This window comes from Aphis gossypii, chromosome X (assembly GCF_020184175.1).
Source record: "Aphis gossypii isolate Hap1 chromosome X, ASM2018417v2, whole genome shotgun sequence".
In the NCBI taxonomy this organism is placed as follows: domain Eukaryota; kingdom Metazoa; phylum Arthropoda; class Insecta; order Hemiptera; family Aphididae; genus Aphis; species Aphis gossypii.
This window is the reverse complement of record NC_065533.1, coordinates 56,701,965-56,726,156: the sequence shown is the minus strand read 5'-3', so window position 1 is coordinate 56,726,156 and position 24,192 is coordinate 56,701,965. Positions and strand designations below refer to the sequence as shown.

The 24,192-nt window shown below is 24.6% G+C and overlaps 3 protein-coding genes across 12 annotated transcripts in view; 1 reads left to right on the top strand and 2 right to left on the bottom strand.

Annotated features, from left to right (window-relative positions):
- Window positions 1-5,298: 5,298 nt before the first annotated feature.
- On the bottom strand, window positions 5,299-12,065 carry LOC114127024 (uncharacterized). 2 transcript variants are annotated; one of them, XR_007606082.1, is made up of 4 exons: window positions 11,624-11,642; window positions 11,389-11,562; window positions 7,698-7,820; window positions 5,299-5,683 (listed from the first exon to the last, which is right to left on the bottom strand). XR_007606082.1 is itself a non-coding variant. In XM_027991105.2 (4 exons), the coding sequence occupies exons 1-4, from the start codon at window positions 11,933-11,935 to the stop codon at window positions 5,426-5,428; spliced, it is 558 nt and encodes a 185-aa protein (XP_027846906.1). In that variant the 5' UTR covers window positions 11,936-12,065; the 3' UTR covers window positions 5,299-5,425. The 2 variants fall into 2 exon arrangements, 1 of the variants encoding a protein (XP_027846906.1); XM_027991105.2 differs by lacking the exon at window positions 11,624-11,642 and adding an exon at window positions 11,933-12,065.
- Window positions 12,066-17,253: 5,188 nt separating this feature from the next.
- Window positions 17,254-18,819, top strand: LOC114127027 (chymotrypsin-1-like). Of its 2 annotated transcripts, none has more exons than XM_050205135.1 (4): window positions 17,254-17,613; window positions 17,711-17,821; window positions 18,237-18,400; window positions 18,503-18,819. In XM_050205135.1, exons 1-4 carry the CDS (start codon window positions 17,347-17,349, stop codon window positions 18,804-18,806), a joined length of 846 nt encoding a protein of 281 aa, XP_050061092.1. In that variant the 5' UTR covers window positions 17,254-17,346; the 3' UTR covers window positions 18,807-18,819. The 2 variants fall into 2 exon arrangements, with proteins under 2 accessions (XP_050061092.1, XP_027846918.2); XM_027991117.2 differs by having other exon boundaries at window positions 17,257-17,613; window positions 18,237-18,442.
- A 1,954-nt stretch (window positions 18,820-20,773) lies between these two features.
- LOC114127025 (piezo-type mechanosensitive ion channel component-like) overlaps window positions 20,774-24,192 on the bottom strand; it is a 36,857-nt gene continuing 33,438 nt past the window's right edge. For all 8 annotated transcript variants that reach the window (XM_027991112.2, XM_027991108.2, XM_027991109.2 and 5 more), the window contains 5 exons: window positions 23,947-24,191; window positions 23,298-23,482; window positions 22,963-23,205; window positions 22,657-22,885; window positions 20,774-21,723 (listed from right to left, as the gene is read on the bottom strand). In XM_027991112.2, the coding sequence (XP_027846913.2) occupies window positions 21,426-21,723; window positions 22,657-22,885; window positions 22,963-23,205; window positions 23,298-23,482; window positions 23,947-24,191 (1,200 nt within the window). In that variant the 3' untranslated portion in view covers window positions 20,774-21,425. The remainder of the gene's footprint in view (window positions 21,724-22,656; window positions 22,886-22,962; window positions 23,206-23,297; window positions 23,483-23,946; window position 24,192) is intronic.

Below are 24,192 nucleotides of genomic sequence, written 5' to 3'. Positions count from 1 at the left end.
TAATATCAAAATTATATTTACTAGTAAAATCAATTTAGATGCAATTTAAAAACAAGAAACATGTTTTTGGAAATGGGACGTTTAATGCTCCATAATGTTTATTAAACTACATATATATTACATTTTTATAAAAATAACTATTATATTCCCCTTGTTATTGTTTTTTAAACAACAAGCAAACTTCAATTTTTTTGATGTTATGGGGTATGTTAGAAATATTATGTGTACAGCTGACTAATGACTAACAAACTTAAAATTAAATATTTTCCATGCTAATTTTAAAAAAGCCTCTCATAATGCTGTTTTAAAAAAGTTTCAAAATTGTGCATTAGTTGTTTTGTAATTTCTATCTTCAATGTATACGACAAAATAAACTAATTTTAAACGAATATTTAAACAAATTATCAGAAACTAATACATGGCTTAGGGCTCAAGTGCTTTTTTTTTTTTTGGTTTAAGTTATTGACCACCTGATGAAATCTCAGACGGCTTTACTGACTTGCTATCAAATACGCCTACACCTATGTTTACTGAATTCACAGATCATATTTTAGAAAATTATACTTTGCCCGGCTCTAATTTCTCTCGAGTTATTTGGGTAAATGAACCAAGTAGACGTAAAAATTTTTCATCATTATTACAATAATCAATTTTACTCTCAAAATAATTCAAACATGTACCTAATTATCGAAACAATGTTACTAATTCAATCAGAATCAAACATAAAATTAAACTCGATAAAAAAATATATTATTAATGTTATCGAAAAAACACCATACATAAATCAAATTTTGTACATACATATTTCAGACAATTATATAACAAATTCATGAATTGAATAAAATATTTAAAACAAATTGGCATAAAATATTATAACGATAAATTAATATAATTAATGACCAAAAAAATATTACATTAAAATTAATAAAATACAAAAATGCTTGAAAACAATCTTACTAAGCATTTAAACATTATTTTTATAAGTCTTTTTATGTTTCGTTAGACTTTTGATGTAGTTTATGTATGCAAACGAGCCTACGTCTGAGTCATTTATAGTAGGTATTAAAAATTAGATTGCGTAATTGAGTTGTGAATTTGTTCGCAAACGAGTTGCAAAAAAAAGGTAAATGTACGCAAACGGGTATCGCCCATAATACACATAAGTATATATTTATAAATAATTTACACAAAATAAACTACGGAATAGAAAGTAAAAATGTACATGACATCCCAAATATAAACTTATTTAAGTAACTTTTTATCTAGTATTTAAGGACGGGAGATGTGTTAATCGCAAAAAATTAACATAGAACTAATTTTGAATAAAATGTATTAAGAATACCGTATGCAATCTAATCCTCAAATACAAACAATTATAATTTAGAATTATTCTAAAAATTATCCTAAGTAAAATTAAAACTACATTGTTGATGGTGGACAGACCTTTTATGTTATATTTTACAACTTATATTAAAAAAAATATATCAACGATATTTTATCCATATTGGTAACACAGTGACCTTTTGGAGCATCGATGTTTCATAGTTGTGGAATAGAGTGATACAAGAACACTTTTAACAGTATTATTCAAAGAGAAGTTGAACTAGAAACAAAAATTCACAGTGACCAGTGGAGGACACTACTACATTAAATTTACTACATTAAATGAACACGACTTTACACATCAAACAGTGAATCATAGCCAATATTTCATTCGTTTAAGTAGGTACAAGATCATATATAATATGCTTAATCTATCGAAGTTCTTAGATGAGTTATGAAAATTGTTAACGATATAAAAGTAAATGGAGCATTGCTTTTTCTCAAAAAGCGGTTAAAAGAATGAATAGTTCATTTATCCAACAATATTATAGGTATTTAACGATTTCTGTTTAAACTTGAAACAAACATATTTCATCTAAGTAAAATTAATAATAATATGTGAAATCATAACTTACACTAATGAATAATGATTATAAAAATAAATGTATATATAATGATATAGTATACACAGTAATTTAATACTATTTTCGGATAAATCACAAACGACATCACAACCGAAAATCTGTCTTAAAGAGATTTACACAAATCGTTTTTTAAGAAGTTTAATGCAATGCTTTAAGATCGTCAGTGCATTTTAAGTGAATTAATTCATAACAATTATTATTGGTAATACATTTATACTTAATCATTAATATTTATGACTGTCGTGTAAAAAAATTTAGTTAAATGCCATCGACCGTACATGCAAATTTTACCAATTGACGAATATTAGTTTTCGCTTAACACTTAAAAGTATGTGCTTCTCTTTTATCCCATTAATACAACTATAGAAACGTTATAAGAAATCTAAAAACATATTCAACTTTTTATAAAGTTAATAACTTGAGATTGATTTTCCTAATATTTATGCCTGAAAACATTATTATAATAATAATCACTATGGAAACACTATTATTATTATTTTTTTTTTTACACGTACTGGAAAATATAATATTGATACAATAATAATAATGTATGCAGTTTTTTTATTTACATAGTATTATACTATGCTTAAACAAGGACGTAACAATTATCACACCTGCCTGTGTTGTTTCAGTCTAAAAAACGTTCAATACGTCAAATTTGAATTAAACACGAATCAATTTTGTATTATTGGATTTAACATTAGAACGAATATTGACCAATTATAAAACTATAAAACTAAAAAAGAAGAATAGAATCTGTGTTTGTATGTTTGTTAAGCAAATTAAGAGTACCTATATAAAGAGTTAACATTTAAAAATACTCATAATTCAATTGAAAAATAAAATATCATACAACAATAGCGTACAAACACAGACAAATTGATTTTTACCTTTAAGTTTAATACATTTAGTTAGTTATTTTTTTAAGTCAATACCTACACTCTAAAAAAATAACACACACAAAATTGTTTGATCCAGTTTTTATATGTTTCGCGATCGATAGCGAGAAAATAAATAATGCGTTGACGTACTCTTAAAATACACTTTAAATATGTTACAAAATCATAGTAATTTAATTTGAATTGTACTAATTTTAACATACAAAATAAATATAAATTATGGCTACGGTAACCACCTGTATAAGGTTTAATAGTAACAATGTACTGTCATTACAGCAATAGTTAATTGTTACAATAATTAATAATAAAATAGGTATAACAATAATATCCTTAGTAGGTACTTCCTCGATAAATAAATAAATGTTTTGATTTTGATGAACTTAATAATTTGCTCTCAACAATAATATTGTTCGTTCACTTTACTATAATAATGTATTCGACTATATCGAACGCGTATACCCCGAATATCTCAAATGTCAATATATATTTTTTTTTTTATTTTAATTAAGGTAACACGATAACTACCAGATCGATGCATTCACATTCTATGTATTTTCAGTACAAGTATCGTACTTAATAAGTGCCAACCACTTGCACCAGGACTGAAAAGACCATATTATGTTTTGTGCTTTACACGATATTTTCTTATCAGCTATTCAGTGTAATGAATACTTGAGTAACACTCGTCTCTCATAACGATCGTATCTTATACACTGCGTATTAAATTGAATGTCTAAAATTCAAACTCACAAGATGTTTTGGAATAAACAAAAACGACGGAAACTACTAAAAATGAAGACTTTTCAAAAAATACGCTCCTATTCCTTAAGTTAGGTAATTATCTCAAAAATCATAGTTCAACATAGAGATTTAAACTATTTAAATGCGAAGTAAAAAAATAAATAGTATAAATTACTACATTACGCTTATAAGTACCCAATTTAGTACTTAATACTTTCTGCAGTCTATTTAACAGCAGAATTTCAACTGTAGTATAAAATAAAAGCATGAACGCCGAATACGCAAAAATATTAATCGCGTCACATTATTATTACACACGGTAATATGTTCAAAATTTCAGTAATTATTATGGTCTGAACGTTTAAACCGTTTATAATATTGTGGTGAAGCAAATATCGCTCTCAATTTTCTATAATGCAATATGATCATTTATTCCGCTAAAGTGAAAATAGATATTTGATAATAATATGATGCAGCCATCATATTGCCCCGTGTCGGGGTGAACGAAACGAGACAAATATTACTCTTTACATGACGTCCGGTTTTTATTTTAAAATATTTTCAATTTGTAATATACTTCTATGAAAATTATATAATATCACAGCAGTGATACGTGCCTGACATATTATATACCCACGCGTCGTTATCTATTGAACGGTTCAAAACTATTGTAGCATGTGTAACATTTATTAAATAAAACACTTGGCTGTTATCTAATAATTTCAGTATTCGAAATCATTTCATTCATGATCCGCCATTAAAGCATCCGAAACAATAAGCCAACACTCGACACTGTATGGACGCGTATACGTTATGCACGCAATATTTATCGTGTAGGTACCCTAACACTCGAAGGATTTAATAAATAATCATTCAAACATGATGTTATAAGTTAGTGCGGCGTACATAAACAAAGCTACTGTATTTGTGTTGCACGAGTAGTGTTATACAGGCACATAATACAAATCAAATCACTGTGAAAATATAAATTCCTGTACGTCGAATATGAAAATGATTATTCGATTTCGAAATGAAAATAATATTCTGTCCAGCCGTGTAGAGTTGGTGCAAATGATTATAATAATTTATACACTGACAACTACTAACCCTCCGACACGTGTCTTGTAATTATTTTACGAATTAATTAGTATGTTATGTTGTTTTTAATTTTTTTTTTTTTTTTTATAATATTATCAACAGGTTCATTGGGAGATTTGGAGAAATGTTAAATGTATAAATACGTTTTTCGGTTGAAAAGAATTAAGCACGCAAATTTTGAGAGTGGTCGGAAAAGTTCATAAATATTAAGTGCTAAATACTTTTGAAAGAAAATGTGAAAACTTCCTTATAGGGAGGGTAGTAGCTGTAAAAATTTATATAAAGAAAAATGAATAATATCTAATTTATACAAGCTAAATATGACTTAAAATATAAAAAGAGGCCGAATAAATCCAATCAATTTTCAAAAACTTCAAAAAGTTATAAAATGTAATTTTTAAGATCCTTAATGTATAAATCAAATACTGTGGTCGAAAAGTAATATTTTAAAATATTCAGGAGAAACCCATCTTTATACTCACATCCTAGTTATTAGCATATTATAAAAAAAAATTATAGTTCACTCAATTTTTAATTATCATATATTAGGCATATATTATATGGAATTAAATTGTTAAAACAAACAAAAAAAATATTTTTAAAAAAAAAAAGCATTTAATTTATTTCAAGTATGAATTTGCTTAATAAACATATTATAATAATTGTATTCGTTTAAAGTGATACTAATAAATTATTAACACATTAAATCCCAATACTAATTTAATTAAGAATATTGGGAAGTAAGTTTGTTTTGAAACAAACAAATAATGCTGCCCATGCATCAAAAGCTAACACCAAACCCAATAAAATTATACTCTTATTTGAATCCCATCCGACAAATTGTACTTTCCGCTTCTTTTCTTTCGTTTCCAAATTAACGGCCACCACTCCATTATCGTCTTCATCCAACTTTGTAATTTGGTTCTCTATTGTAGAGGAAGTAATGGCAGTGACGTCATGTGCCCGTGGCACCGTCCCCTGTTTAGACAAATTAACACATATAAGATACGAAAAAAATATATGAAAATAGAGTTTTATTTGCCAGTTAAGTTTAATACCAGGATTTTATTTATTTATTTATTTAATACCATGTATTAAATAGATCATTAATTGATATTGTTATTTTTATCATCGTAAGATTAGTATATTTTAAGTGTTTATATATTTTTAAATATTTTGGGTACAGTAAGAACTATTGACGAAAAAATATTGTATTTAAGAGGATGCCAGCACACTGTTTGTTTTCTCTCTATGACCCATGTGCAACATAGATAAAACGCATTTACGCAGAATCATTTTTTTTTATGATTTTAAGTAATCTTGAGTAAAATCACTCATTACAAAAACGATAGACAATAATATTTTTGATGGTATGATATACCGATTTGTCTAAATATTGTCTCAAAACAATTTAAACATCATTTAAATTTACAACATTTTTTTATTTTATAATATAAGTCGAATGCAAAATCAAATAACAATAAAATATAAAAACTATAAATACTGTTTATCATACTCTCAAAAATATTATCCTATATAGTTTTTGTAATAGATGATTTTAATCTAAGATAACTCAAAAATCATAAAAAAAAACGATTTTAAGTAAGAGTTTTATATTATATATTATGCGTCGGGTGGGTCTGAGAAAGAAAATAAATAATGCGCTGACATCTTCTTAAACTATTTTCAATATTTATATTAAAAAATAGAATATTTCATAGATTTTAAACTACAAAATTATTTGAGAATTTTTGTAATATTTTTTTGTTGACAATATTGTTTATGAATTTTTATTATTGTAATTAAATATAAATAAAAATTATGACTATTCATCTTCAATATTTGAAAATATCTATAATAACAACTTATAATACCTATAATAACAACAAGCAAGTATTACATTTTAAATTTTAAATATAAATTTTAATAAATCTCAAACTAAAAAATATTTTACTGATTTCGTCAAAATTCTCAATTAAAATAGTAATAAAACAGAATTGTGACTTTTTATTCTTGATATATTTTAATTGAAAATTAACCAACTTATATGGAACTTTGTATTAATCAATTATTTATAATATCAATATTTACTAATTGTTTTTAATTCGTGTATAATCCGTAATGATGTTAAAATATAAATATTTTTTGTTGAAAAATTCTCAAGGTTTTATCATTAAAAATTAAATCTTAACATGGTTTTTAACTCAAAAACTCAAACTCATAAGAATTTTCCAAATTTCTGTTTTTAAAACTATATATTTTTATATGTATATATATATATATATTAAAACTATTGGGATAAAATCAAAAAAAAAAATCGTTAAGGGTAATTTCTTTCATTTTAAAATTCTATTGTTAGTTCGATTTGTTAGAATTCTTTGATTGATTTGATAAACACATACTATACTTGAATGTTTTAAGAAAATACATAATTTTTTTAACAGTCAAAAATATTCCACCTACATTTCATACTTTATAATCAATAGTTAGTACAAACTACTTATTTGTTATATCAAAATATTAATAATAGTTGACATTTATACTTTCCAAATTTGACCCAAAGAATAAAACAAAATTTTCTCAGAATATTAATACGTAAATAATAACTAACAAACTTTACAGTTTCGGTTTTATAGTGAATCAAAATATAAATTAATTTAAGTTAAATATTATATGATAAAATAACAACAAAAAAGATGCCATAATTAAAATAAAATACTAAGAAGCAAAATTAATTTGAAAATATCATGTATCAATAAAAAAAAAAACAAAAACAAAAATATTATAAAAAAAGATGCCTATCTATATTGGGTTATAGTATATAATGGCAAAACATTGCATTTTAGAATTGATTGAGAAAATTTAAGTGTTGAGATAAGTTTTTTCTCAAGAATTTAAAAAAACCTTTATGTTATTATGCAATCCTTAGAGGATGAATGAAAATTATTATCAATATTTATATGCTCATACGCATGTCATGTTTATCATTCACCTTCTCTGCTTTCTGAGGTCCGTCTTCAAATGCATTATTAATGTACCCATCTTGCGTTGTCAATAAAGGTCCATCAGAAATTAGAATCACATTCTTAGAAAGTTGATTTGAATCTTCCCAAATCTGAAATATTAATAAGATGGAATTTAACTTTGATTGATCACTGACCATAAGTGATCAAAAATATATAAAACTTTTATTTATATACTATTGATAAAATAATACTCTTATTTCTAAAATTTATATTTTATACATTATGATACGTGATTTTCAAGAAAAAGAACATAAAATTGTTAGACAGGTTTTATTATCAAACGTTAAATTAAACAGATTTGTATTATAATAGGAGTATATTCTATATTATAGAGACATTGAGACAAAGCGTACCATGTTAGGAAGTACGTAATGATTTCAATAATAGTTTTTGAAAAAATAATAGTTTTATAATGTAAAAGTTATGTATTAATATCTAATTGTTGAACTACGATGTTTGATGTCACCATTAATATTGTTTTTTACATGGACTCATTCTTGCAAAACGATTATAGCAATGTAGTATAGCAATTAAGTTTATTTTATCTATAGACAACTCACTATGCGCATTTAAATTATATTTATAACATTATTAATGTAGAATTCATTCTATAGGTTAAAATTATTTTAGGTACCTACCCTTGTATTTAAAACTATAATTTTAGAAATATTTTACAAAAAATATAGCGATGATAGGTACGTTACAATGACGACATTATTCAATAAATACCATTTCGTTTGATATACTATAGATAATGGCTCACCGGAATCTACTGTAATTTTTTTTTTAAATAAACTGAGATAAAAATATATTAATTTAAATCATCTTCCTAAAGAGATTTTTTCCGGATATTAACATGGTATTCGATTAATTGAAATTTCAAATCATAACATAGTCTATAAGATGATGACTTATATGTTAATGTCACTGACAAACATTCACGTAATTTTGAAAAACTGTGCATGAACGAGTAAAAAATGTATGGTTTAGTTTCTTTTAACTGAGTTGCATAAAAAGTATTTCTTTGATGAAGTAACTTCTAATTTAATGAGTTGAATTTATTTCCATGATACGCACTAAATTTTTTTCTGATTTTTTAGGAGCTCCACATACGTTAAAAAAATTATTTTTATTTCTAAATTTTAATATAGCAATAAAAATAACAGATTTATATAAGGACAAATATATTATACAAAATATATGCAATGAGTAAATAATGTTTATTAAGGCATCAATAATATACTTTATAGCAATAAATAAGTTACAGTTATAAATATACAAATAAGTAATTGCAAATTCGCAGAAGATATTACATCAAGTAGGTACATAGATATTAAACAGAAAATTTATATGGATAACTAGTTTAGATGAAAGAAAAACATAAATGATTTATCCAGTATCCCATACACGTTTTTAACGTATTATTAGGTAATAAAATAGTAAACAGTAAATATGTAGGTATTATATTTTTATAATAATAAAAAATTAATCCTTTTATGACGTGTAAACAATAAATATAAAAGGTACTATGTATTTAGTATTAACCGTTTAATACGTATTCTAAGAGTAATTAATATTTACTGTTACTATTATTTAGTTAGTAAATGATAAAAATATAATATAATGATAATCATATGATATTTAAACTTTAAATTTTTATTTTCAACCATAAAATATATGATTAATAATGGTGAATTTAAAATAATTTATTTACATCAACTATTAACGTATTATATTAGTTTTTAAAAAATTGTTTGCTAATTTTTCTAATGCTATAATAATAGGTATGAATTATTTATGATACATCATAGCCATAAATATTGTGAATCTTTTCAATTGATATAGCGAGTAATAGAGGTAGATAAAATATGTCCCAAATAAAATATGGTCTTACTATTCGGTTATAATACGAATAGATTCATATAACTACAGTAGATTGAGTAAAATGTATTCAATATATACAATACATTAAGTATAACATTTATTTTTTCTGACTTTGAAGTCAAATCACAAATGTATGTACCTAGAGCATTGATGTGTGAACATCGATCAATGTTTCGTATAACGTAACCGTTAAGGGTATTTGTTTTAATTTGATTTACTCTAGAGTCTGACAATTTTTTTATCTTTATAAAATGTAATATATTTAGCTATCTCTATTTAAAAATTACATAAATTTATTATACCAACACTATTAACATTAACAGAAAATATTATTAAACTACTGCACTATAAAATAATCCAATTAATATATTGAAATAAATATACTAAGTAATTCAAATTATATTGTATCTAAACAAAATCATTTTACCTATATTGATTTTATAGGTACAGTACTACGTTTAGAATTTTGAACCTTGACATTTCATAGCGATTAATAACACTAGGTTTCAAAAATAACTGTTTAATTGATTTAAACCATAAAAACACAATTCAAATATTAGACTATAATTTTGAACTGTGAGTATATAACAACGATAATATATTATAAAACAAATTGCATTTACATAATATTATGTAAATATATTTAAAGTTATGTTCTAAATTATTATAGATCGATTATTATAAGTCGGCTCTTAAATGTAATATATATGTTAAAATGTAGTATTACAATATTACAATTTTAATATTATGTACTGAATTAATTAAATGTATGTTTAACAGAAAAATCATGTATACAGTATTTATAGAACTAAAAATATATTCAACTCCGTACAAATTATAACATTTCAATATTTATACTGTCAGCTTTGTAATTATTTACTGAGCATGCTGTTATCAGTCTAAAGATAAAAAATAAATAAAATACTTAGAGAATTTATTATTGTGTCACATGCAATAATTATAGCGGTTGAAAACACTTTAAAAGCATTGTTAATCATAATTTAAAGCATATTACGTAACTCACCAATAGAAAAAAATATTACTCTAAATGTGAATATTTTTATTACATTTTACTGTTATTTTATTATTATTTTTACTATATTATAATAATGTCATCTATTTTCCATATTATTATTTCGTGAATAAATTATGATAGGGTGAATCCTAAGCATTAATTATTCATTAGATTATTATTGGAATTTTTAAGTATAGATGCTTAAAGAAGTAAGGGCCAATTGTATATTCTCAAATATTTAGTATTTGTGTGTATATAGTTTATAAAGTATCCTGTGGTGAAAATAAAACTTTTTTTTTCCAAACGATATTTGAAAATGCAATCCTTTAATTTATTTAATAATCTTAAAAACAAGCTAAATTTTAATAAATGCATTATTGGTGCTTAGGAAGAGATGCTGTTTGACGAATCACATTTTATAAACATAAAACATATAGACAACCAATTTGTATAATTATGTATATTATGTTAATTGATCAAATAATTATTATTTTTTTATAATACGAGTAAGTACAATATTAACAATATAAGTTATACGTTATGTTGTATTATTCTAATGCTAATAGCCAAATATTGTTGAAGTGCATATAAATAAAAACTTTGGTGAAATTTTTAAAGTAAGCATAACAAAAGATAAATATCGAATTGACCATTTAAGTTGTATGAAATATTAATAATTAGAATTCAATATAATTTAATAATTTATAATTTAAATAAGTAACATGTTATAAAGGTATAATTGTCTAATTTGAGCGTACCTTATTGGAAGATTCTTCTTTTAAACTGTTTGAATCAGTAAATCCTTTATTCACATAACACTCGTCGCTTATAGTGATTTTTTTAATAATAATATCAGCTGGTGCCTCGTCTTGATCCGATTGCCCATTTTCGTCAATTTGATGATCACCATTAAAACGGAGCTCTTTCACATCCTAAAAATTCAAATAACTATCCAATCACTTGTATAAAATATCATAAATGTATGATAATTACACGTTATCTATTTAGATGTTTTAAATCCAATAGTTTTGATTCAAAGTATAAAATATGTTTTAAGTATAAATTAATTTGTATAATATATTGTAACATTATTTAAATTGAAAAAAAAATATTGTTGATACTTTCGTAAGACCTACAAATAAAGTTATCAATATCAACTTAAGCTGTTAAGCTTTTAACTTAAAATACTATGTAATACTTTATGTTACATTAGACATATTATATTCTCCGATACGTAGGAATAATATATTAGGTACAATACGAGTATATAGTTCATTAATATATATTTATATATATATTTACCATTTTAATTTATTCCTTTAATATTTAAACTAAAACAAATTATTATTTAATAGTGAACTTTATGAACGATGATATGCCTGAAAACTGATCAAACTGTAACACATATGTTCATTGTCCTATATGCATTTCATTATTTTGTCTATCTAAATTTATAAGTGGTTGTTTTATCAGATTAAACCTATTAATTTAAGTGCTATACTGCTATAGTAAAACAAATATTTAAGTGTCTATTTTTTCATAATATATCATTACATATGTGAATATTTAATAATTTATTAATTAACCGATGCACTTACTTTTTAATATACGATAAAATATTGTGTTTACATTGTTGGCTTCATTTGGTTATCATTTAATTAATAATATATATATTAATACTATAGCCAAATATTCACAACTGTTATTTCATTTCAACTAGTTTAGATCTTAAAAATATAGATGTATAAAGATAATAAATTAGTAGGTAAAAATTTTACTTGAGTGTAGACAACCATGGTTGTGAAACATTAAAAACATTATGAACCCCAGATAATATAATTATGAAGGAATTAATTTAAAGTGTATAACAATTTATACACATAAAGATTTTATAATCTTAGAAAATAATCTAAATTTAACTTTAAGTAACTACAAACAGTACCTATCTTTGATTTGTATTCTAGCGTTTCTTATTATTATTTTTTTTTTTACACAAAATTTTACTAATCTAAAAATATTTATGTATTGTTAGAATAATTACTGTAACATACTTTATTAAACCTTCAAATAAATAAATAAAAATCATATAAAAATTTCTAAATATATTATAATATAGAAGATATAAATGAGTCTATTGTTGATTTCAAAAACTATTCATACATATTATAAAATATTTTTCAAACACGGCTGTATGCTGCGACTCAACTTACTATCACTTTCGCAAAAGAGCTAGTGAAATATGTATATCCGTGGTGCCATCTGTCTTGTTTTTACATCAATTTGACGTTTTTTTTTTATCCGCCCGTGACAATAAATAATTGTTCTTGAAACTACTGTACTTATTTTGATAAAAATTATAACAATAAATTCGCTAGGACTTAAAGAATTGGAAAACTGGTACGGTCCAAAATCCTACTTGATACTTCATAAAATAGGAATACAATAATTTATATACAATACGTATATTATTATCTATATTAAAAATTGGGAGAATAGATAATTACTCAACAACAGTACACTAGGATTCGAATGACCTATGTTATTGATGAGCAATAATAGTCAGTGTAGTGAGTGGATTAATTTTAATTTCAATGATAAACCATTGAATACGAAAAACGATTCAGAGCAATGCAGTCTATCAACCTATATTACTGAGTATAAAGAACTAAGTCTAATCACAAATTTTGAGGAATCTTATATTCAATTTTAATTTAGCTTTTAGCAACCGACAAAAAAATATTTATCAACATTTATAGAAAAAAAACCCATAAATAATTAGAACATTTCAAATGTCTAATAAAGTCTAAACAAATTGTTCAAAATGAGTAAAAATGTAGAAAATTAACCTATGTAGGAAATAATAATACTACAATTATGTAAAAAATACTAAGTACATACTAATAACTACTAGATATCTACCAAAAGGATAGATAATGGATTTCAAATAACGGTTTGAGAGAATTTATAATGAAAAGAAATGTTTACATTTATATTGACTTTGATAATACTATACTATTATTTATAGTTTTGTATGTTAAGTCAATATAAAAATACCTAAACACTTATTTTCATTGAAAATTCGTCCAGACTGTGTATTTGAAAGTACACAAATGTAGGTAGGTATATATTTTTATTTTTTTGCAGGGTTTTTACTAAAAATAGATTACCAGACACAGGCTATTTTTCAACGTACTCCTATGTTCAATATAAGTAGTTAGTAGCTATATTTATTTTTATATTGATTAACATTTTTAGTTAGTTAATTAACCAAAATCCGTTATTACATTATGGTCTAACATGTGTTGTTGTAATTAGTTACTTGTAGGTACTTGATCAATTTAAAAATTATTTATATGTAGCATTATTAATTATTATTAAATAAACAATATTTTTTTTTTATTATTTCTTCTGGCACATTTCATTGTACTATTTCATAACGTATTTATGATTGTAAAAGTAATCTACGGTTAATTAATTTTTATTGTTTACATATAAACAATATTTCAACTGTTTGATTTATTATTATTTTCAAGCTCAATCTGACTTACCTAAATTTTATTATTACCATTGCACTTATCAAAAGTATAATACTTACTTTACCAGTCTTATTTAATTATACTATTATTGAACTTAGCGGTTAACTCGAGTACACAATATAAAAAATTTATTCATTTGAAAATTCTATAATATCAAGTATCAACACAATTGTACTTTTGGGTGCTTAAGATATGAACACTGTACATAAACAGAACGTCATGTAAATTAATATATCTTTATATATTATTAAAATGTGAGGCGATTTCTTGTAACAGTTATATCTGAAGTTCTACTGGACCGATTGTCATGATTTCTTACTCAGTGTGAAGATGAGCCATCAAAAGAGAAAAGTCCAAAAAGTTAATTAATTAAATAGTTATAAGAGGTAAAAATAAGTTTAGAAATTAAAAAAATAAAAATAAAATAATAAGTCAGGTTGTTTTACCAACTATAAAAAACCACGAGAGAGCACATTATTGTATATTATCCACCACAGTAAAAAAAATTGACATAACTTTGAAACTTAAGGGTTAGAAATAATACCTGATAATATACTGCTTGCATAATCATAAGAGAGTCTCGCGGGAAACGCCAAGCTTAATAGCTAGGTATAATATAACCTGACTAACTCACTGACTGAAAACGTAGAGACTGAATCAAGGCTTGCAATTTACACAGTACATTTGTAGCAATAATAAAGAATTTTACAAAATTCGCATTTTAAAGTAGTACTTGTACAAAATTTTTGAGATTCAAAATGGTCAATAAAAATATCTAAGTTTTGAACACCGTTAAACTGAAAATCAAAAAAAAAAAAATTAAACAAACATTAAATCATATTAGAATTATAGAGATACGATTTTTAACGGGCAATGAAGTGCACATGGTCAGCTAATTTTATTTTATTTTCTGCTTATTTTTAAATGTACTTATTGTAACTCATAAGAATATTGTTAATCTTTTACCAATTGTGGTACAAATAAATTAATATATTACATTTGCTAACAACCAATGATGCTGCAAAACTATTTATATAGGCGGCATTACCGGTATTATACACTCTTTGTTCTTACTATCTGTATAATATACAATAATTAAAATATAAATATAAAAAAAATTTTTTCTAAACAATTTTTGCATAAAAAGTTTTTACATAATTGTCATAGTATGCAATTTAACAATAAAATTTAAATTTAATATTTATGAATAATTTGTTTTTGACGAAATATAAACTAAATTCAACTAATTTTTAGGTACTTGAAATCGAAATAAAAACTTCCATATTATTTAATACCTGTTTGCACACAGAGAGAATAATTAATAATAATAAGCATATTTAGTTTAAATTTCGTTAAGAATAAATTATTTATAAATATTAATTTTCATCGTTAAATTTCATATGCCAATTTTGTAATTATAAAAAAAACTACTAAGTAAATAAGGTGAAATATAAACTAAATTCAACTTATTGTTAGGTTCATGAAATCGAAATAATATATTTCCCATATTGTTAATAGGTAGGTACCTGTTTGGCGTTTGCAAACAGATAGCATAATAACTAATGATGTTTTAGTGATTTAGGATCAATTTCTGGTAAATAACCAGGATCTTTGTCACTGTCATCAAAATTTTCTTCAAAGTCAAAATCGTCATCAGTACTAATTTGTCTATACTCTATAAGAATAAAAACTATAAATAGATACTCCTTGTTCTTATAAAGACATTGCATCAATGTCACTATTTTATAAATGATTTTCTGGAATCTGATGGATTTAAATTATAATTATACAAACAAATATAAATTATAACACTATGCTTAAAGAATATAAATATGTAATTACAATACTTACGTCCATATTGTAATATTTATAATTAACTTGTTTCCCTCTGAACACTAAAATTACAAATAAAATATAAATCAAACAATTTCTTAAATGTACCTACATAATTTTATGATAATATATTATCATTGTTGCTATTAACAAAAGATGAAATTGGAAGTTAATTTCAGTTAACTTTGATTAACCTATTGATAAATAATAAAAAGTAGCTAGGGTACCGTTTCTAATATACTATTATTAATAGTTGTACTGTAGTGGCGTACCTACCAACCATTCAATAATATTATTAAATTGACAGTACCTATATTAATCATTATTGGATTTAAAAAGATAAACAGTGATAAAAATATTCAATTATTATAAATATAATTTATAATAATATTATATAATAATACTTACTTGATACTTCCTAGAAAGAAAAAAACATTTAGAAGAAAAAATACATAACTCAATTTACGTACATCTTCGATGGTAAAACATATTTTATGATGACGTATCTATAAGTATTTTACTATAGACAAAATATGACAATAATGAACTCAGTATACCAGAGATTATTATAGCTCAGTTGGGTACGCATATCAGCTACTATTAATGTGATTTATTGTAATTATGTAACTGTAATTAATTCGGCTGAAATAAAATAAATAAATACATTCGCCGGAAAAAAGAACGTCAAACTAATCGATAAGTCTGACAAGCCAAATAATAGTTCTGTTTTTAATATTATTTAATTCAGTAATAACTAATACGCTGTTTTTAAACTTAACCATACATGGTCAGGACAGAAAACATACTGTGGGAGAAGATAATAATGTAATTTTGGTTTTTGTAGATGTCTGATAACATTCTCCAGCAGTGTGAGGAAACAATCGTCCAGATTTTAACATAACTGTATAAGCTTTAATATTATGTTTTCTTTATGTCATTACATTGCTTTGGAATGACAAAAGTGTTCAAGTTTATGTCATTGAATTATACAGTAGAATCGTATACCTTTGTGATAACAATATTATAATCTAGAAATGGTGTAAAAATTAAAATAACGTTAATCGTGTAACATCCATGTTACCGACACGTCATGTCTGTTTTAATCATGAAAATAAATTAATATTATACGTACTAATGTTATGTAAAGAATATTGATATTTGTATTTCCATCAATCTATTATAGCCTTGTAAGATGCTTTAATTGTATATCTATTTACCTAGATGAATTCGTTGCTAAGGCGATTGTGTTCTGAAAATAGCTCGAAATCAATAGGCTGTAATTAGTTATAATTTTAATTTTAATTGAATACTATTGATGAACAAGATTATTTTATTATTTTAGACACCATGCAAAAAGCCTTTATTGTATTCCAGATAGTTAACTACATTGTGTCGACCACAGCAACAATAAAACCTAGTATATCGAATCATGACATTGATGGTCTAATATCTCATGGAAAATTGTTTGATATCCAGGATTATCCATTTTTAGTGTTCATACTACTTACACGTTCCAATGATCAAACGTCTAAGTGCACAGGCTCATTGATTTCACCACTATTCGTGTTGACTGCTGCACATTGCACAGACGAAGTCGATGCAAATAATATAATAGTAAAGAATACTTAAATTATGGTACAATATTTAGGTACATATTTTTTTTTTGTATCATGACTATTATAGATCTTCTTTTCTGTTATGATTGTTATAGGTGTATCACTATACTAATTCAATTTTTAAAACCAGACGATTCGTTGAACACCTATATCAACACGAAACATACGATAAAATCGCATTTACTGATGATATTAGTATATTAAAGGTAAGCAATACACTTAAAATCAGAAATACTGTAAAGTCCCATTTATATATTTATTAAAAAAAAAGAACGTCAAATTAATCGATATTTCTCACAAGCCAAATAATAATTCTGTTTTTAATATTATTTTATTCAGTTATAAGCTGTTTTTATAATATTCTGCTCGAGTCTAGACAGCCTAGTGACTCTCCCAATCGTTCTAACTGTACAAGAAAGTAGAAATACATTAATATTAGTTTGTGTAATAGGTATAAGCTATAAGAAGTCAATATAATAATAAAACTTTAAATATATACTGTCAAAAGTAATAAACTTCATTTTACTGAAATGAAATACCTATAATATGAAGTGAAAAGAGAGATGCATTTTAAAACTATAACTTATATGACTTATCATTAATATTATTTTTGAAATTTAGTTAGAAAATCCATTCAAGTATATCAGCCGTTACATAGATTTAGCTGGTCATCCTGATGAATTTAGTAACGCAACGAGCTTGAATTGTACAGCGATTGGGTACGGTGATACTGATAGTTCTAGAAATGATGAAGCGTTGGGGTATATGACAAGTTTAACTATAATGTACGGTTCCGAAGTGTGTTCAGATAACATTCAAAATACTGAGTACTTTATACAGGTCAACTATTTATGATAAAAATGTATACAATTTTTATTTAAAAATAGACCCTGGAGAAAATTGATTTGTTCAAAACCAAGTAATCATAGTGTTTGTCCTGGCGACAGCGGAGGTCCATTAATTTGTAACGGAAAACAGTATGGAGTAGCAGGCTTCATATACAATATAGATGACATGGATACAACATGTGGGAATCCTCACATTCGATGTGGATATTTATTTGTTCACTTTTACAGTGATTGGATATCCAATGTTCTTATAAATACTGGGAACCTAATAAAACTACATAATAAGTTGTTCAATATTTCAGTACTATTGATAGTATACAGTTTAATAAAGAATATTTTTTAGCACAGATTAATAATTGATGTTATGTTTTATCTTTAATAATAATTAATAATATATTAATATGTAATGATAATTGATAGTGCGTTTTAAAAGTGACACATTGTAATAATATTCTTACGTATTGGAGAATAGAATATGTATAATATTATAACATAAAGTATTACATAGTAGTTTTTTTATAATTACAAAGTTGGCATATGAAATTTAATATTTATAAATAATTTATTGTTAACGAAATTTAAAATGAATATTCTTATTGCAAACAGGTATTTAACAATATGGAAGTTATCATTTCAATATCAAATACCTAACAATAAGTTGAATTTAGTTTATGTTTCGTCAAAAACAAATTATTCATATAAATATTAAATTTAAATTTCATCGTTAAATTGCATATGCCAATTTCATAAATAGAATAAAACTTCTTATGCAAAAATTATTTACAAAAAAATATTCTATCCGAATCTTTAAAAAATTGGTATTACCATTTAAAAAAAAAAGTAAATTGTATTGTGCATGCGCGTATCGAATGAGTTAAAATTTGAAATTTATCGTTACCTATATCGATTTAAATTTCATATTTTATTTGTAGGTATGTTCAACGTTGATAAAATTAATTTAATTGTACAATTTTCTTCAAACTTAAAAAAAAGATTTATTCAAATTATAAAAGTGTTGTGTGAGTTTATGTAAAATATAAAACAAATTATATCATTCTGCATCAAAGTGTCTGTACGAAGATTTGCCATCGGACGATCAAAGTTGGACGACAGTGGATGATACAGATGATGACTAGGATTACTTACCTCTACAAAAAGCTATAATGGTAGTAGAAGAAGATAATAAAGCTAGTGATGATATAGGTAATGCAGATAAAGATTTAGTAGATATACTAAATTCGAATGACAATGAAATTGAAAAATTACCTAGTCCATATTATTAAGTTAGTAAAGATTTAAGGAGTTTTAATAAAAATGTGTCTCATTCAATATTTTCTTCTAACCCCACGTCCAGTTCAACCATTGTTATGAGTATACCAAAGGTAAATTTACCGAGTTTTTCAAGTGGTATTATAAATAATGATAATGATTCACAAATTCAAGTGTCCAATCATACCTAAAATACACCTACTAACAAATTCCATTTCATACCAGTATACCATCAACATGGTCAAAAAATGAAAAGAAAAGCTATACTATGGTTAACATATATTTTTTTAAGTAATCAAGAGATAGATGACTGAAAAAATTGATTTCGAGATGTTGCACTTTAACATTTAAGCATTTTATATTGTCAAAGTACAATTATAAAACTTCAAAATAAGGCTTCATTTTTATGGGACAATTCATGAAGATTCAATTTAAGAACTCAAAAAAATATTTTACAGGGCTCGATATTTTAAGGTAAAAATCTTTAAATTTATAAAATGGTTGGGTTTTGAACAAACATTTTAATTATTGTTAAATTTGATAAGAAACTTAGTTATACATAATACAATATGAATACCATTATCTGTTGCAATTATGGATAATACTGTTACCATAACACTTATGTACTTGGTAGTTTTTTATTATTAAATACAATGCATAACATTTTTATTCCAAAATGTGACAAAGGTAAATTGGATACTTGAAATTTAATAGAAATGTTATTATGTATAGTTTTAAGTAAAACAATATCATTGTGGTTTTAAATACTATCAACTGCTTACTTGGTTATTCAAACAAAAAAGAATGATTAATGATTATTAAAACATATTTAATGAAAATATTTTAACGCCTTACATTGGCTATCTATTGAATATACCTACTACCTAATATTCAGTTACTTATAGTTTATTTAATTTTTAATGTAAAGTTATTTTAATCTTTAATGTCACACCATTTATAGGAACAAATTATCAATCTTAATATGGTTTTTATTTACTGTAGGTTAGATTCCTATTCATTAATTGAAATAAAACAAATTGATAAACATAAAATGATGATATAATTGCAACAATTGTGTAGGCGAATAAAAATAATTCACAATATCTAAACTGTGTTACAATAAATATATGATTGTAAGTTTTGTAAGTGAAAAATATAAAATTATGCTAATCAACTTATGGAAACAATATATTAATATACTAATATTAATTTGCAATATTTAATTAAGTTACTTATTGCTTTCTTAAAATGCACAAAGGTTGTTATTGATCAAAAAATCTTAATAGTGTATATAAAAAATAACAAATTACAAAAACAAAAAAAAAATAATAATAGACATAATTATGTGAAGGAAATAAAAACCTTAAAATAGTTAAGCACAGATAAAGAAGTGCGAAAAAAAAATATTCACATTACATAGATATCATGTAAAAATGATACTTAGCGTGTAGATATTAATTATAATATGCCAATTGATATAATAGAGTAATAACAGTGATGTGTGAGAGCTTTGAGATATAAAAATATTATATTATATAATATTTAGTATTACATTAAATGAGATTAAGTGAGAGTTCTTGGAGAGCGCCGTCGTGACCTTAGTTTTATACTGTATAAGGTTTATCAAGTCATGTTACAGGCAACCAATACAAGGTCACTAGCTTTGATTTTAACATTACATTATATTATGAGATTATGCAGAGAGTTCAGGGAGAGCATCATCAGGATCTTCATTTGATGTTGTGTCAGGAGGTCGAGTCCACTTAATTAATGTTTCAGGTGACCGATACAAGAATACTAGTTTAGCGAATAGGTCTTCTTCCAAATCTAATTCACCACTTTCTCTAACCAGATAAATATCTAAGCACAGTTGTAAGATTCTATCCACATATGGCATGTCATCAAACATGATTTTGGTTGATATACCAGTGAAAAATCCTCGAACAAATGTATGAACAACAATAACAAATGTTGTATACAGTCCAATAATCCTATAACAAAGTTATATAAATGTATTAATGTTTAATTTAATTAAATTTTTTTTTTTAATAAGTTAATTCATTCATTTATTTATTTAATATAAAAATTAAAATGGCATGAGTTTAGGGAGTTTAAAAATCCTATACTCAAAAACCTATAGGTACATTAGAACAGTAGTTCTAAAAATGTGTGCTATAATATATTGTATAAAGGCGCTACAACATACAACAAGTTTTTTATTGAAAATAAATTTGAAATCTCAAATTATAGTGGCAGCAGTAATACAGCGGTGTAAACCAGTGTTTCTCAGCCTGGGAGTTGCAGCCTTCTGAGGGGCCGTGGCTAAATAACTAGGGGGTCTTGAAATATTATATTATATTAAGTTATTTTCTTTACATTTTAATAATTTATTTGTGTGAAACAGTGAATGTAAATTTAGTATATCATTAAGAAAAATAATTAATGGTTTTGATTGAGGCCTTGACAGTTTCACATTAAATTTAGGGGGCTCTATAATAAAAAAGGTTGAGAAGCACTGTAAACATCAAAAATTAAGTTTTATCAAGAAAACTTAATGTGATTATAAAAATCTGCATTACAATGTCTATTATTAATAAATTAATAAATTAAAATATTTAGTACAAATTTATAAAATATACATGTATATTGTATAATTATAATATTAATATTTATATGATTATCTCTAATATTTTTTTCTAGGTTTTATTAATTTAAATTTATTTCTCATGATTATTGGGACAAACGGACTGAGAAAAATGTTTATAAAAGGTGCTGTGAGTTGATTAAGTTGGTAACAGTTACACTAGAATGGTATTTTATAATTATTTTTAATTTGTGGTTTTCTCTAAGTGGTTTTCAATTAATAAAAAAAAGAAATACAAACACAATTATGAGTTATGTACATAAATACAATATTTGTTTACCCTTTTCCACTAATGATGTTCAATGTTTCAGGAAATGCTTTGTCGTTAAATGTATATATTGTAAAGTTACGTTTGTTACCACCAGGAATACATGAGCTTTTTGGCAAATCGTATAAATATCGAGCCGAGCTTTCATTAGGACATTCTTCATACAAGTCCCACCATTTTTCACTATCATTGTTATTATTGTTACTATTTAAAAACACACTAGCATTCATATATGGCTCAGCTGAAATTGAAAACAAAATAAATTAATAAAAACATCTACCAATCTGATTGATAATTATAAAATTAAATATTACATACTTTCATTACTGATCATGAGTTGTGACACAGCTTTTGCCCCTCCAAATCCAGTGACCTTAATAAACTTGGGTATTAAACCATATAACATAACACTGTGGTTTTTATTAGTAATGAGATTAGCCAGTTCTGCACAAGTAGTTTGATTAATAGTAATTTCGTGACTATCTTTAACATCTTTTGGTTGTTCCCCATAAGCATTCTTACGATTAATAACCCAATCAGTTTTAACTGTATAAGAGGCATCTATAAAATCATTAATCAATGATATAAATTAAAAGTGTACAAATTGTTTAAAGATAAATTTAATTAATAAAATAAAATAATTTAAAACATACTAGGTTCACTCAATTGTTGTATCATGCTTTCCAATTCAGGTGGACTAATTGACCATGTATTTGCTGAATGCGTTGTTATGTAAAATACACCAACATCTTCATAGTCATAGTTTGATAAGAATGTTTGTGCTGATCTAGACTTTTTATAAACATTTATCATTGAGTACCAGTCGGATTCATCAAACCTAAAAAATATATAACATTATTAAGGATCATAAGTTTATGTATTTAATTTCACAGAAGTCAACAAAAAATCTTTAATAATGCAGTATAAATTCTTTAACATGAAAAAAATATATGAATTATTTTTTTTTAATTTTTAAACACACATTTTATTTTAATAAACATAATTTGGTACTCATATTTACATAAAAAAAAAACAGTATGTTAATAATACTTTAAAAAGAATTTAAAGCTTTTTAAATTTAAAATAAGTGTACACTGTACATCATGCCAAAATATGCTAAATATGCTTATAACTTTAAACTAGACAATTATAAACAAAATATAATTGTATACATTGAAATTAAAATGCATACATTTATATAAATTATGTTTATTAAATACTTTTATGTTATGTACATTAATATTTATAATAATATACTAATATACAAGATATTCATTTTTAAATGATAAAAACAACACTTACTTCTGAATTGTTCCTTCAATAGTCATGGTATATATTGGTTGGTTTGATCCAAGTTTAACATTTAGATTGATACCTTCAGGTAAATTAGGTTCTCCTACTGTATTCCCAAGAGCAAATAACACTAGCGGAAACGAAATAGCAGTCACTAAACAGATCAAGGTTCCACCTCCAATCAAATATTTTTTAGCTGGTTTAACTTTAATTCCCCTAGGATTTGGGTATTCATTTTCCACACGCCTTGAACAC